The sequence below is a fragment of the Sminthopsis crassicaudata genome, chromosome 3 (assembly GCF_048593235.1).
Source record: "Sminthopsis crassicaudata isolate SCR6 chromosome 3, ASM4859323v1, whole genome shotgun sequence".
Lineage (NCBI taxonomy): Eukaryota > Metazoa > Chordata > Mammalia > Dasyuromorphia > Dasyuridae > Sminthopsis > Sminthopsis crassicaudata.
Window position 1 is genome coordinate 260480469 of NC_133619.1, and position 17500 is coordinate 260497968.

The 17500-nt window shown below is 33.2% G+C and overlaps 1 protein-coding gene across 5 annotated transcripts in view; it reads right to left on the reverse strand.

Annotated features, from left to right (window-relative positions):
- Positions 1–17500, reverse strand: part of APP (amyloid beta precursor protein) — a 175530-nt gene that overhangs the window by 108292 nt on the left and 49738 nt on the right. For all 5 annotated transcript variants that reach the window (XR_012488001.1, XM_074300601.1, XM_074300600.1 and 2 more), the window contains exon 3: positions 10123–10252. Coding sequence is in view for 4 of the 5 variants with exons in the window: in XM_074300601.1 (XP_074156702.1) it covers positions 10123–10252 (130 nt within the window). In the remaining variant the exon portion in view is untranslated. The remainder of the gene's footprint in view (positions 1–10122; positions 10253–17500) is intronic.

The following is a 17500-nucleotide window of genomic DNA, read 5'->3' on the forward strand; positions in this document are numbered from 1 at the left end:
AATTTAGGCCATGCAAGAGATATTCCTGCCTTCCCCACAGAGTACTTCCTGGGGTTCCAAAGATTGATCCAATAAAGCTAAGGAATTTCTTCCCACTGTACATCTCAATCAACTTAAGTCTTATCTGGAAACTGCTCTATGGTGGCCAATCAGCAGTTTTCTCCTTGTTCTTTTTTTATATGAAAACTGTACAATATGTAACTCAGTTTTGAGAGAGAGGACCACCTATTTTGGCTCTCTTCTCTGCCAGCCAACTTAATAAAATTCTTTCTAAATCTTTTTTGGGGGTTTGTAATTAACCAACACTAGTTATGTATCAGGAAACAGAGAGAGCAAACAAATGTGAAAACATAAAAAGACAGAAAACATAATTAATACATCCTTTACAAATTGTAAGAAAATAAAAATAGTTATTGATCACTATCTTCCTTTCACGAGAACATATGGCAACCAAATCTCTCTGTTTTGTTAGATTTTTTTCTGTGACCCTAATGATATTAGGTTTCTAAGTTAATAACTTGTCACCCTCCCTCCATTAGAATGTATGCACTTTATCCTTGTTAAGTCACTTAATGGTTGTTCTGATATTACTTATTTTTTTTTCCATTTCTCTTAATTCTTATTTATATTTCAAAATTTCTATTCATCTTTAGTGTTTTAATTAAAAATTCTTGGAAATTTGCCTTTTCATTGGAGATTCCTTTGTTTCTCCTTTTAGATTACCCTGAGCTTTGCTGAATAACTTTTTCATGATTGTAAGATTTCAAATTTTGTTTTTTGGACTATCTATGCTCGGATCTTTTTAAAAGGATCAGCTGCTAAATCTTGTGTGATTTGACTGTAGCTCCTTGATCCTTGAATTCTTTCTAAGTTTTGTAGTATTTTTCCCCGCTTTGACCTGGAAGGTCTAGATTTGGGCTATAAAATTCTTAGGAATTTTCATTCTGAAATATTCTTTAAGAGGTAATTAATAGACTGCTTGAAGAGAGTTGGGAAGGTTGTTTTTCTGATTTCTTGAAATAGTGTATCAGGGATCTTTTTTTTGGTCATAGCTTTCATGTAGTCCCATGATTCTTAAATTCTCTCTCTTTGATCTGAGAGTATAAAATATTTTGTTTTTTCCTTTTTTTTTTCTTCAGGTTTTTTTTTTAAATCTCATATTTTCATTAGCTTCTATTTGGTCTATTCTAATTTTCTAAAAATCTGTTGCCTAAATTGTGGAAATCTCTTAATTATCTGTCTAATTGTTTTTTTCTAAGACTATCATTTCTAGTTCTTTCCTCCTATGCTCTCATTTCATTTATAATATCATTTAACATTTTTTTTTACTCTTGCTTCATTTCATATAGAAATTTTATTTGAATTTTAGTCCAAGCTGTGTTTTCTCTTTAAGGGTTTTTGGGGAAGTCTTTTTTTTTTTTCTTCTGAGTTTATGGCTGGGTATCCCTATTATCACAGGAGCTCTTGTGGTGGGGATTCTGTTTTTGTTTGCACATTCTTTCATTCTAATTTCCTATGGAGTTATGTGGCACAAAGGATAGTGCTAGCCTTGAAATCCTAAAGGCCCACGTTTAAATCTTGCCTCAGTCACTTTCTAGCTGTGACCATGGCAAATACCTTAACCTTTCTTGCTTCAGTTTCCTTATTTGTAAACTGGGGATAATAATAACACCTATCTTGGAAGATTTGTTGTAAGGATCAAATGAAATAATATATGTAAAGCACTTCCGTAAACTTTTAAAGTCCTATATAAATACTAGCTATTATCACCATCACTATTACTATTACTTTTGCTTCCCAACTTCAGACTTTGTGTTCATACCAGGTTCTATCTACATACTTCTTGATGAATATTTGGGTCAAGCTTGGTTCAATTTTTGTCCTTTGTTCCTGCTACTACTGCATTTTCTAACTACTAAATACTCTTTTATTCAAGGAGCTTAGGAACCTACAAGTTTTCTATGGGCCCCAAATGGTTTGATATGGGGTAAAGTTTGATTGCTCTCCTGGTCTGAGCTCTGTAAACTCCTAATCTGGATTTGGTTTTAAGCAAAACAACTGTGGGTTTGCCCTGGTTGGAATTCCAGCAAGACTGCTTTTAGGAGGGAGGAATGAGTCACTGTGATTAAAAAAAAAAAATTCCCAATCAAGATTCAGTCTGGTATATTTTCTAGATCTTTGTAGAGCAGATGGGAGAGAGAGTTAGGCTCTTTTCTCCAATTCTACCAAATTTTGAGTGGGTAGTTTTCTGTTTGATAATAAGACTGAAATCCTACTGCACAGAGTTTTAGAAGAGGGTGAGAGGAAAAGAAATGCAGCTAACTGATTGCAGAATACTTTCTTCAGATTAGCCAGTTATTTGATATTGTGCTTAGATAGCCATGAAATAAAGAAAAAGAAATGGAGAAAAAAGCGTAAGCATAAAGAAAGCAAAATTAACACTTTTTCAAATGGTACAATAATTCAAATACAGAATCCATGAGAATCAACTAAATTTTTGATTAAAAGAATTAAAACTTTCAGAACAGTTGTAGTTTATAAAATAAATGTATATAAATCACAAATATTTCTTTACAATACAAAGTCTGGCAGTAAGAGAAATTTCATTTAAAATTATTACAATACATAAAATGCTTGGGAAGCAACCTACCTATGAACATACATCAACTATAAAATTAAAACTACAAACTACTCTTTAATAAAATAAAGACAAATCTAAATAGAAAAAGAAATTATTACTTTCTCATGGGAAGTCTTAAGTAATGATTGTTGTTCATTGTCATATGAATCTTCCAAAGGATGATTTAACAGAGGTAAAAAATAATGAAATTTATATAGAAGAACAAAAGGATAAGAATCTCAGGGGGAAAAAATTAAGCTAGGAAAAGGACCTACCATTCAAGATCTCAAACTTTACTACAAAACAGTAATCAAATTAATTTGGTTAAAAATTAATTGATCTTAAGAGCAGATTATATACCATATAAAAACAAATATAGTAATGTACTGTTTGTTAAAAGATTCCAGGCTCCTAAGGGAAGGCCTTATTCACAATTCTATAAAAATTGCCAGGAAAATTGGAAAATAGTTTGGAAGAAATTTAAGTTTACTACAATGCTCCAATTTAGCTTCAAGTAGATACTTCAACACAGCAATATAAAGTTATTTCAAATATAAGTAACAAGAGCAAGGAAGAAATTTCCTTTCCTATCTATTGATAGGGCAAGAATTCATGAACAAAAAAGGAATAAAGAAAATCTAGAAGACAAAAGAGATTTTTACTATAATAAAATCAAAAAGTTGTAACATAAATAAAAGTTAACAAATTAACAAAACCAAAAGAAATTGTTCTTATCCAAATGGGAAAAGGAACAGTTGAAAAGGAAATTTTAAAAACTCTTTGGATTAATTATATGCCAAACAAAACTAATTATTTAGAGGAACTAAATACTTAAAATATAAAATACCCAAATTAAGAGAAGAAATAAATTTAACTACAGGGTAGCCAGGTAGCATACTGGATATAGCACTAAGTTTGAAATAAGATTCCTCTCTTTATGAATTCAAATCTGGTTTCAGACATTTAGCTGTATGACCCTCAGCAAATCACTTAACCCTATTTGCCTCAGTTCATCTGCAAAAATGAACTAGAGAAGGAAACAGCAAACTACTTCAGTTATCTTTGCCAAGAAAATCTCAAATGAGGGTCACAAAGAGTGGACACAATTGAAAAAGCTCAACAACAAATATGTTAAAACAAGTATAGTTGCACAGATTATAAATGAACTTCCAAAGAGATGGGGATAGGAGAGAATGGATGAATTTACAAGTAGATTGTAAAACATTTAAAGAAAAATGTATTCCAGTATTACATGAAATGTTTGTAAAAATATGAAAATAAAGAAAACTTCGATTTTCCCCCCTATGGTTTTGCTATAAAGCAAAGAGAAAAAACCATAAACCAATATTTGTAGTGAACACAGACTCAAAATATTTAAATACAAGCTTAAGCAAATAGGCTACAACTTATTAAGAATATCATATGATATGAACATATTAGATTTAAACTAGAGAACTATGTAGCTCAATATGCAGAAGACAAATAACAAACTATATTAAAACGTGAAAAATACTATCAAAATATATCAACAAATGTTGGAAAGGAAGTTTTTTTAAAAAAACAAAATCCAATACTAACATAAAAAGCATAGAATAAAATAGTGTAATATATTATATAACAATAAATAATGTAGCGTAACTTATATCCTTTACAATAAAAAGTCAGGACTACATGCAAAAATAAATAAGTAAAATCTTTCAAATAAAATCTGGGCTAAAACAAGGATGCCCTTTATCATTACTGTATTTAACAGATAGATAGAAATGCTAGGTTTAATAATAAAACAAAAAAGAAAAAAACCAATGAAATAAACATATAAGAAAACTAGGAGACATGAATCCTAGAGTGAACTAAAAAGAACAATTGTAGCAATAAAATCAGTAAAGACTAAGGATAGACAATAGAGCCATATAAATCATTAGCATTCCTGTACATTACTAACAAAACTCAGAAGACAGAGAGACAAGGAAAAATTCCATTCAATGTAATTATTGAATCCATAAAACATTTGGGCCAATATGTATGTCAAGACACATAAAACAGTTGCATATAACTACAAATTGCTCTTTACTGAAATAAAGATAGATCTAATTAAATGCAGGTGGTTAGGTCAGGACAATATAACAAAAATAGCAATTCTATCTAAATTAATTTACTTAGTCAGAAACATACCAAATTACCAAAGCATTATATTTTATATATTTAGAAATAAATAGCAACAAAATTCATCTGTAGAAAGGGATCTAAAAATTATACCACAAAGTAAAAATCATCAAAATGATTTAGTGCATGAACATGAATACTACTATGAGAATAATTGCAGTTTTCTTGCCATCATCTGTAGCAGGGGATGAATAAGATTAAAGTATTTATTTCACAAGTCAAAAAATATTTAATAAGGGCTAACTATTTCCTAGATATGTGATAATGCTAAAAATATAGGAAGGCCAAAATAAAGATAGTAATAATAGTAATAATGTCCAATAAAAGACACAAAAAAGGTTTAGAAGAGACTATGAGAAGGGGGCTAATGGAATCAGAAGAAGCAAAGTTGTAAATGATCATGAGTGAATGGGTACTTCTTCAAATGGAAATTCTTCAGAGAAAATTTATGAAGATAATGATAATATGCTTCAAGTTAGTTAATAAGTCAAGCAGTTATTGTATGCTAGGTACTACACTAAGATTTTGGAGTCACAAAGAAAAACAAAAAAACCCAAAAAACAGTTTCTGCCCTCATATTCTAACAAAACATACAAACAGCATAGGAAGACACACGCAGTTTAAATGCAAGGTATCCTGTGACATAAGGCATTGACAGTAATAGGAAAGTTTGGAAAGGGGAAGATTTTGAGAGAAGATAATTGGCATGTTGAATTTAAGATGTTTAGGGGAAGGAGAGTTGGTCCAACAGACAGATGTCTGCAAGGTTCAGCAAGAAGGTTTGGGATAGACTTTAAAATCATTTCTACAGAAATGATAATTGAATTCTTTGGAATTGATAGAAATAAGGTTGGGAAGGTAGATTGGAGCTAAATAGAAAAGGGATTTAAATTACAACAGATAAGTATAGATCTGATCTTGAAAGTAATAAAGAAGTCCTGGAAATAATTGAATAAGCCAATCTGCACTTTAGAAAAATCAATTGTTTAGTCTAGAGAAGGAAAAAGACTTGAAGTAAATAGAGATTAATTAAGAGACTATTTCAATAGTCAAGGTGAGCAGTGATAGGAGAGAATGAAATAAATGAATACAAAAGCAATTTTTAACAGTATGTATTCAAAATATAAATATTAATAGAAAAGCAAAGGTAGTGCTTGACTTCAGAGTTTATTCTCTAATGAATAATACCATTTACATATATGTGAAAGAGGAGGTCACAAGAGAGTAGATTGGCACCTTATCCAGAAATAATGGCAGAGTTCATTTGGACATGCATCATGGTTCCAATGTGGGAAATGGGGGGGAGAAGGAGTCTTGGAGCCACAAGCCTGGGTAGACTAGAAGGTGGGAGTGGAAGCTGAAGTCAAGCATGTTGCATGGTTCTTTCTAAAACTGTAGTTGTGAAAGATGTTGCCCAGATCTACAACGGATAAGAGAATGGATGAATTAAGGAAAGGAGCTGAAGCTGAAGCCGACTCCAATGTCATGAACAAGGATGAATATGATGGTAATACCCTTGAAAAAGAAAATCCAAAAAGTTAGGTTTTATAGGGGAAAGATGAGTCCAGTTTTTGACATGCTGAATTTGAGATATCCATAAAAATCCCACTGTTTTTGGTTGAATATTTATTTGGTTGATATTCAGTATAGTACACAAGTGCTCCAGATAAGGCCTATCAATAACTGGCATTATGTTAACTAGTTTAGACAATTATTATTTTTTTTTTACCAGATCTATTTCTGGTAGCTCATGTTTTAGCCAGGCAATATAATAAATCATATTTGTATTTACACTTATTTTTTGTGCTAGCACAGGAGTTTGTTTACTTCTCATAAGTAGAAGCCCTTAGTTAAAGCATTAGACTAATAATGAAAGTGTCAAATGGCAATAATAATGTGCTAATTACCTATATACTGAATGAGCTTCTAATATAAATTCTAACACTTATGTATCATTGTAATTAAAGAGGTAATGATAAAACATTTAGATTTAAGAACACTACAAGAAACATGTATAGAAGAATTGCACATGTTTAACATATATTGAATTATTTGCCAGCTAGGGGAGTGAGTTAGAGGAAGGGGAGGGAAATTTGGAATACAAGGTTTTGCAAAGGTCAATGTTGAAAAATTACCCATGCATATGTTTTGAAAATAAAAAGCTTTAATTAAAAAAAAAAAAAAAGAACACTACAAAAGATGTCCCTGAAAAGATTAGCTCTCAAAGTAAGAATGGAAAAATTAATTTTCAAAAACCATGATAGATGTATATGTAGGATAAGATTGGTTCTAAGGCATAAAATCTAAGGACTGCTTTGGATTTTTGTTTGTTCATCTGAAGGATTTTGAATGAGAAAATCCCAGGTAGAAATTAAATTTGTAAACAAGACTTTAAAACTTACCTACTGCTCTTGACTAGTAATACTGTTCCTGTTGTCATTTAAATGGCATTCATGAAATTGAAATATATGTTCTTATATTAAATAATTTCCATTCCAACATTTAGAGAACAGCATTTAAGTCACTAACATTTACTAAATATACTAACAATTCCAGAAAAATAATTTCTAACTAAAATTTAGAAAAGCACTATTAAATCTACTTTTCTTTCTCAAACTTCTGGGAACTATAAAATAGCTTGAAGACTACTTTTAACAACAGTCAAAAAAATTTAAATTTGCTCTGGGGCAGAAACTTCTGCTAAAGATATGCTATGACCTGCTAGTTTCATCACTACAGATGTAAGATGGACACTTTCCTTTCAGTATTATTTTTGATGAAGAAGAGTTGAGATGGAAAGTGTGAAATGACTGATAAAATTCTGATAGTCAACCTCTGCATGAACTTATAATAATGCATAATGCCAGGAACCATTTCCCAATAGAAAAATGGAAGAAATGGAAAAAAGTCCACTATCCCATGAATTTAAAATATTAAGTACAAATTGAAACAACTCTGAGGTATTATATCATAAACCATCATATTTGAAATAGTCAACATTGGAGGGATTGTAAAAAGACAAGTACTTTAGAATATCAATAGAACAGTGAATCAATCTAACCAATCTAGAAAAATTTTGGAATTCTATGTAACCAGACTCCCAAAGTCCATTAGTATGGGACTCTTTGCTCACTGGTGGAGATCAGTGCCCTACATTTGTGGGAAGGGCAGAGTGGGGGAAAGAGGAAGAGAAAATAGATTTGGTCTCTTGACATTCTTGGGGTCTCAGGAGTCTTTTCAGGGGTTCTGGATTTCAATTTCAAGAGAAAAAATGCACAAGGCCAAGCCCCACTTCAGGTTAAGAAAGGAAGAAAAAGCTCAGGAAGAAGCTGATATAAAAGCTACTAACAGTCTCGATCATGTACCGATTCCCAGCTAGAGACTTCAGGAAATTCCCCCTTTGGATAAGTCCTATGACTTTTCTCTTGACTGAGACTGAGGGAAAGCCCTAAATATAAAGGTTAGGGCCCTTCTTAATCCATTAATGAATAGCAATCAAACGTTTAGTTTGAACCTTAAAATCACATCTCCTAGACTAATGATATTCAAGGGAGCAGATAAATGTAATTTTAGTGCAGTATTCCCCTCTTTCTAAGGAACATTCTCTCTTCTCCTCCTGGCAGGAAATAAAATCTCCTTTAGAGAAAGATGCAGGGAGAAGAGGGTCTTCTGCCTCCCTTCAAGCCATACAATGATACATTCAGGCCATAGATGGGCAACAGTCTTGGCTAAACGGGTTGTGAAATATTGAATGAAATAATGAATTATTTTGTTCTAACAAATGGATTCAGGACATTCAGAGAAATTTTAGAAGACTTATATGCATGGATAGAGAATAAAAATAAGCAGAACCAAGAGGGTCAAGAGCACTGATTATAAAGTCAAAATATCTGGGTTTAATCCCGTCCCAACTTATTAACGGCATAACCTTGAGCAAGCAGCTCAACTTCCCTGAGTCAAGGGGTTGCATTCTCAAGTCCCTTTCAACCTCTAGACACATAGTCTATTCCAAATCTCTTGTCTCTCCTATGTGCTGAACTATATTTCATAACTGCCATAATAAAGCAAAGGGAAACATCTGTTAAAGAAATTTGAACTTGAAAGATAAGTTTAGTTAAGTCAAAGAATGTGAAAATACACCTTTTCCTGTCAGTGGAAAAATAGTTTTCCACAGGTGCAAAATGAGATCCATATTATCACACATGATCAATGTGGTACAGTCTATTTTGTAAAACTCTACTTTTCTTGTTTTCTTGTTGGTGTTATACAGGAGGGTAGTTGGAGGTAGGGGAAAGAGATCCTGAGAAACCACAGCAATATTTTTAAAAATACCATTCTTTTTAAAAAAAAAAAAAACTGGAATTCTTCCAGATTAGTGGCAAAGTATTAAGAATTTTCCAGTTTCAGGAAACAGCAAAATCAGTATACAGAACTTCCCTTCAAATGCTGGCACAACGATTTAGGTTATTGCAATTATCTAGATTCTCTCTATAAATGTAATTTCAATATTTATATAGTGAAGTATTCATGTATTATGTATAGGTGAAAATTAATTTGTACTGAAGATTTTAATGGTGTAATTCAAATAGAAATTTCCTGAACATTTATTAAAAGGCAATTATGCTATAGTAAGGAATAAAAAATAACCTGATTTTTATGTTCTAGCTCTACTATTCATTAGTTGTGTGAAATTCAGCATTAATTTAATCTTTCAGAACCTCATATTCCCCTCTTCTGAATAGTGAATATTATTATTTTGTACCTACTTCATATAACTATTGTGAAGATCAAATAAAAAAGGAATATAAAACATTTTATAAATGTTAAGTATTAGATGTTTTCTTTTTAATATTGATCCAATGAACACATATTCTCTTGAAAGAATCCTCAAAATGAATAATTGGTTGAAAAAAAATTTAAAATAGAACACTGTATAGAAATAAAGAATGAATTCATAATAACCTTACTTTACAATGATCTTCTCTGTCATTAAACTATGAGCTCCTTGAGAGAAAGAATTATATTTTGCCTTTCTCTGTATACTCAGAGCTTAGCAAAGTGCCTGACATTTAATAGGTACTTAAGTAAAATCTTGATTCATAAGCTTACAAACCCTTAAATTTTATTTTTAAGCTTATAAGAAACTTAAAAGCAGTCTGATTTCCTTAGGACAGCTAGCATAATTTAGATAATCAGACTTAGATCTGGAAAGCATCTTATAGGTTACTTAGTCCAAATTTCTCATTTTATAGATGAGGGAATGCAGATCCATGGTGGTTAAATTGCCCAAGGTAATATATAATAAATGATACTAAAAATATACATTTCCATGAACTCACCTAAGCACCGATAAGGAATGACAATGTGGGGAGAACTCTTGCACTGCTTTCGGCCTCTCTTACACCAGTTCTGAATTGTCACTGGTTGGTTAGCTTCCACAACATTGGTAATCTGTAGTTCAGGATAGACCTGGTAAAAAATACACGTGGGGGTTATTTTTAAAACTTTCAATAAGGTTCTGAGTTAAGAATTTAAACAAATTTGTATTGGTAATTTCATAGTAGTCCCATTTTGATGACTGTAATCATTCCATAGTCAAGAATCTAAATTCCAAATTGATCCAAATGTAAAATGAAAATTGCTATATTAACCCAAAAGATGAAGGAGAAGAATTGTCATCAGTGATACCTTGAAATGTAGAATAAAAAGGCTAAATTTAATGTTGAGGCTGATTGTAATAATCCATTGAAAATTTTATTATGCATCTGATGGGGGTTGAGGTCCCTTTAAGATTCCTTTCTGATTCCCAACCCCACCGTGGCTGAAAAAGCTAGGATCTTTGATTCACAAATCCTGGTCAAAAAGCACCCTTTTTGAATTCCAATGATATCAGGGCTTTCCCACCCCCCCACTATTTGCTCAGGTTTCTCCAACTCCCACAAACAGCTTCTTCCTTATCTAAAAATCCATCGAATTCTATTCAATGCTAACCCTGGCCGAAACCAGCCAGGAGCCTGGGACTCCATCTACCTTCAAGATTATAAAAAGGGGAACCCTGAAAGTCCACTCTTTGCAGGAGCTCCCCAAACATGGTATTCTTCTGGCCATGTAAGGGTTCCTGTCTGCCCGGTGACCACCTTTGGCCCTGGTGTCTTTCTATCTTTACCCTTACTTACAAACTCCTACAATAAACCTTTTTTTATCAATCTAGGTTTTTGGGCCTATAAATTCCTTTACAGGGGACTCTGCGCCATCACTAGATTATCCTTGCTCCAAACCAAAAGGGGTTCCCCCTTTCCTAACTCTCATCATATCTACTGTTTACAAAGGAATACTATAGCACTGTTCTGTAGGGGAATATAAAAATCTCTATCTTAGAGGAATTTACCAGATTTACTGTTGTATTCTCTTATTTGTCAATGATTTTTATTTCTGTTCTTTATGTAAAGAAAAATTATACAGCATTCTGAAGAAAGTTTTTCATAGGGCTTAAGATAGTGGTTATGTGGTAATAAGAAGGGGCAGATTCAAGAGAAGCTTGAGAGATAAGAACAGTTAAGATTTGGCAATTGACTAGATAAGTGGTATAAAAAGTAAAGTAAGAAGCTGAGGGCAAATGTCAAGATTGCTCACCTGGGTGACTTGAATAAATGAGCTTTGAAAAGCTTATTCTATCAATGAGAGAATTAGGAAAGTTCAGAAGAGAGCTGTGTTTGAGAGCAAAAATAATACATTCTATTCCATACAATTAGAGTTGGAGATGTTTAGGAGAGAGCCATGGACAAAACTCAAACTTAGGGAGAGTAATATATCTAATAAATTGGAAAAGGTAACTGATAAGGAGCAGGTCAATAGGTAGGAAGAAAATCAAAAGAGAAGATTGTCACAAAAAAACAAAGAACAAAGAGTTCACAGAATGAGGCAGGGTGAGAGTGGGGAGGCTACAGTGTCATATGCTGTATGGAGATCAAAAAAAAATTTTTTTTAATCACAGCTGGTAATATAAAAATGTGTTAGAACAAAGAGCCTAGAGAAGCCCAAGATACATAGTGAAAAAGCTCTAAAAATGAACAGTAAGATAAATAAAAAGAAAAATAGTTACAAGCTCCTCCCTCCAGCCTAAAAAAGACTGCCATTACTGGAATCAGGGTGGAATACAAAGAATATAAACAACATTTTAATCCCTTTTCTAAGCCCCAATGATAACAGGTCTCTCTCTTTATTAGTGAAGATTAATTCTCTGCCAAGTGAGGGTTGGAGTAGAGTTGGCAAAAACGACTGAACTTTACACTCAGTCTTTGGAAACCCCCTTCAAAACTCATTAAACTTTGAGTCTTTTGGCACACAAGCCTATTTTGCTTCAGGTGAAACTTTCAGCTTTGAAAGGACTCGTTTTCCTTTCAGGCAAGAACGTAAGAGAAGAAAACATTTAAGTATACCTATTCCCTTAAATACTGTTAGTCTATGATTGGGTTCAATTCTGATCATTTTATCATTACCATGGGGAAAAAGAGACCCCAAACTCTATATCAAGGGGTTGATCCTTTTCCTACCTAATACAGATTCTACAATGAGCACACAGCAAATAATAAATTATCTAAATAATAGCCAAACAGAAACTAGAAGATATAATATAGGAGGATATCTGCTAGATAATCCAGAGGAAAGGAGCTCTTTAGGTTAAGATTGAGATAATTCAGCTCATCCCAGAAAAAGTGAGTATCGTGGATCACAGCTAAGGAGAAACCTAGGTAGAGATACAGACATAAAGGAATTGCCTGCTCCTGTCATGTTTTCTCAGTCTTTTCCTTCGGCTCCCTGAAAACTGACCTGTTTCATCTTCTCTTCCTCACCTGCCTGAAGTGACTCAAGTCTGAAGAGACAGGAAGACTCAAAGCCTGATGAGTGCTCAGGGGCCTCCCAAAGCCTGAAGAGTTCAGCTGCTCTGGCCAGGGCTTCCACTCTCCTCATGCAGGGCTCAAAGTGAGTCCTATACCAATGGTTCTTGGGCCAGGATTACATTAAATGGTGAACTCCTTGAAAACAGGAACTGGTTTTTGCCTCTTTTTGCATCCAGTACAGTGTCCAGCTTAATAAATCCTTATTAATTGACTTGACAGGCCAGATCAAAATCAAGAAACAGGGCAAGACCAGGAGGATCCAGACACCCCTCAGGCTTCTCTCTCATACATCCAACTCCAACCCTCCGAAATTCCATTTAATTCTACCCAAGGAACAACAGAAGAGAGGGACAGCCTAGCATCCAAACAGCAGAAAAGCCATGCAAGCTCATAATCAAAAGACAGGATCAGCGCAGAGCTGAGTCAGTTCAACAACTAGAAACCAATCTGAGGTAGGGGGGACAGAGTCAGACCAGTACCCAAGTAGCCCCTCAAGGACCAGGAGAAAAAGCCAATGTAGCATCTAAGATGTAAAGTACCTGGAGTCATTGCAGGAAACTTGCTACAGATACTATCAACAACAGATAAATGAAGAAGTCTGTCAGGTTCGGTTTTTTTGTTGTGGTTTTTTTTTTTTTTTTTTTGCTGAGGCAACTAGGGTTAAGTGACTTGCCCAGGGTCACACAGTTAGAAAGTGTTAAGTGTCTGAGACTAGATTTGAACTCGGGTCCTCCTGACTTCAAAGCTCATGCTCTATCCACTGTATCACCTAGCTGCCCCAGTCTGTCAGGTTTAAAACAAGGGATGAAATTAACTTTAAATTGGAGATTGTAATGAACTGAACCAGCTACACCCAGCGAAAGAACTCTGGGAGATGACTATGAACCACTACGTAGAATTCCCAATCCCTCTATTTTTGTCCTCCTTCATTTTGGATTTCCTTCACAGGCTAAATGTCCGATTCTTTTTGTTCAGCAAAACAACTGTTTGGTCATGTATACATATATTACATTTAATTTATACTCTAACATATTTAACATGTTTGGTCGACCTGCCATCTGGGAGGGGGGGGGAAAGAGGGGAAAAATTGGAACAAATGGTTTGGCAATTGTCAATGTTGTAAAATTACCCATGCATATATCTGGTAACAAAAACTATTAAAAAAAATAAAATAAATTGGAGACTGTGTAAGAAACTCAAGACAGATCAGCAAATAGGAACTAAAACTCAGGAATTCTGAAAATGATACAATACAGTCTACCTCATTTTGGTTACATCACAGAAGACCAAAAAGGCCTGCCTATACCCTCAAAAAAAGTATGAAAGGTAGTTGTCTTATAAAATCATAAAAACCCCAATCCAGAAACTGAGGTTGGAAATATGAATAAACAGAAACTAATGACTAAGAAAATAAATGTTATGGACCAACACAAGCAAACCCAGAGGAAAGGAGTATCACCCTTAGAGAAAACAATTACCTGGCCACATGAATAATAAAGAGTGCCTAAAAAAATAAAACAAGATAAAATACAAAAGGAACACTAGGGAGGAAAAGAAGACAATAAGAATCAATAGCTTACAGTAGATGATGAACTTTAGCTAAGAATTTAATTCCCTTAAAATTAAGATAGATCACATATAAAGCTGGTCAACAACACCATATAAATAATCGGATGAGAACCAAAAAAAAAATAAAAAATAAAAAACAAAATTAAAAGATTGAAAAAACAAAATACAAGGTAAACACAATATTCATACACTGCCCTGGGGAAAAAAAAAAAAGACCAAAAAGAGATCAAAGAGATGGTAGTCCTAGTCTTAGAAATTCTTTCCTAGGTGCAGATCCAGCAGCAGAGTTCATCCCCACCAGAGACATTTGTGAACTGGGGATCCATGAGAAGGACCAGACAACAGCCCAGAGGGACCAGCCAGATGTCCGCAGCCCTCCAGACGCTGATGGCAGCGATGTCCCTCCTGACCATGACACCAGAGACAGCAGAGAGTTCCAGTGTTGCAACTGAAATGGACTGTTTTGGGTGATATGCAATATAAAGACTGTGAATGGACGGTGGGCCTGCAATGGATTTATGGACATTTATAAATTCTCAATTTATGATTATTTGAACATGTTATTTGTTACATACTTCTAGCATGTGTTATGTTACTATGTTACTATGTGTTTATGTAATCTATGTAATTATGTGTAATGCCTCCCATATGGATGGATTTATGTTTCAAAGTCATGACCACCCTATGTTCTAAATCAAAAGAAAGGGGGAGATGTTAGGTTCTTCCTAAGTGCTAATGAGATAATGAGATATTAGGTTCTTACTAAGTGCTAAGTCAGTACTTGACAATTCTTTAGTTGCGGCCTTTATTGGGAGTTTTTACTACTAACTGAAATTATGACTAACTGAAAATTATGACTTAAAAAAAGACTGGATAACATATTTCTAGAAATTGAAAAGTAAAGGTGCACAGATCTATCAGTATCAAAGAGCAAAGTGAAAATAAGAATACATTACTTCATAAGTAAAATCCCAAAAAGAAAAACTCTCAGAAACATCATAGCCAAAATTCAGTATATCCAAAGCAATGCCAAAAACTAAAAATTTGATCACCAAAAGATTAAAGTCCATCATAATAACATTTGATAGTTAAACAATAAAGGTGAAGAGTTTGCAATATGAGATTCCAAAAAGGTAAAAACTAACAACCAAGAACAACTTATTTGCCATAACTAATCCTAAAATGGGGGAAGGGACCTTTAAATGAAACAAAGGATTTCCAAGCAATCATAATGAAAAGGCCACAGCTGAAACTGTGAACTATAAATGAAAGGTAAAAGAAAAATGGAGAAAAGCAAATATATTTAGCCAAATGGTAGAAATTATAATATTTAATGCATTTATGTTAAAATCTTCTCAGCACCCTACTAGGGCTGGGGGTGGTTTTCTTCTGTCTTGATGATCTTAAGAGGAAAAAGGAAATAGCAGGAAAGGAGAATGAGACAGAGAAAAAAATGGAAGGGGAACTTATTAGATTATATAATAGGAGTAAGTGCATGCAATGAAAAACATATAAAAATGGAAGAAAAAGAAGGAACAGAATTGCCTATATTTTGCTGTTGTTCAGTTGTATGTGAATTTGCACCTCAATTCTGTCAATGGGGTTTTCTTATAAAGATAATAGAGTGGTTTGCCATTTCTTTCTCTAGAGAATTAGGACAGAGGTTAAGTGATTTGTCCAGGGTCACAGAGCTATTAAGAGTCTGAAGTTGGATTGAACTCAGGTCTCCTTGATATCAGTCTCAACACCCTTTCCACTGGGCCACTAAGTAGCTACTACAGACAAAGGCAATTGTGAAAATAGAAATGATAAAGAGAGATAATCAGGGAAATTGTAATAATTCTTAAAGATGCCACAGGTACAACAAATCAGGCTCGATTCTATATGCATGTGTACACACATATACACACTACAGAGTGCTTTCTTGCTTAAAGAAAAAGCTCATCAAATTGTGCTTAAAATAAATCAATAAATTGTACTAATGTGAATGCTCTAGACCAGGACAAACCTAATGGAAAGATAAATAATATAACTTTAGAAAAATCAGAGAAGATAAATATCTGGTGATAACTGAATAAGAACAGAAAGGATTTTGGATACTTCTTAGCTGTGCAAAGCACCACTACAAAATTTACCATTTACCTCACATTCAAATATAGAATATTGATAGAGGAATAATACAAGGAAAAGAAAATTGAATGAATAAACAAAGCCAAAGAAGAAACAAAATTATTGATTTTTTCAGATAATACAATTATCTATTAAGAGAATCCTGATGACTCAACTAATAATCATGAAATATAAATGAAATAAAAATTCATCAAAGTTGTAGAATATAACTGTAGGTAGAGGTAACATGATGTCCAATGGTGGGCCAGGAGTCAGGAATCAGGAAGATCTGAATTCAAGTGTGATCTTAGGTACTATGTGACTTGGTCAAGTTACTTAAACTCTGTTTGCTTCTTCTTCCTCAACTGTAATGGGAATAATAATAGTAACTACCTTTCAGAATTGTTGTCAAAAATGAGAATATTTATAAAGCATTTAGTACAATGCCAAGCTGCAACAAATATATTTGTACATGTAAGTTCTTTTAATCTTCCTTTTTTTATCTCCTTGAATTAACAGACTTATTAATGGTATCACAAGTCATACCACTTGTAGAAGCATTTTTTCCCCCATAGGAGCAAAGAACTAGAATTTAAGGAATGCTCATCATCTATGAATGATGAATAAATTATATGTATGGCATGTACATAGGAAACGCTGTTTAAAAATGATAAAAACCATGAATTGATGTAAATTGAAATAATTAGAACAAGGAGATCAATTTATACAGTAGCATCACTATAAAAATAAAAAATTTAAAAGACTTGAAGAACTTGGTTTAATGCAATGCAATAACCAATCACAACTATTGAAGACTGCTGATGAATAATATCATGTACCTAAAATTAAAAAGCAGATGTATTTGGGGATATGACTATTATGGGAATTTGTTACAACGGTACATTTTTCTTTTTATTTCAGCTGTGGGGAAAGGTGGGAGAAAGAGAAAATAAATGTTAACTGAAAAAAATTTAATTTAAAAAAATAGTCTATGATAATTACCACCTTACTATGTAAGTCTTTTTGCACTTCAGTTTTTTCCTCTAAATATATAATGTTATGATATTTATTTGTGTGTGTATGTGTATACATATATACGGACAGCTAAATTGTACAATTATTTTAAGAAATATAGAAA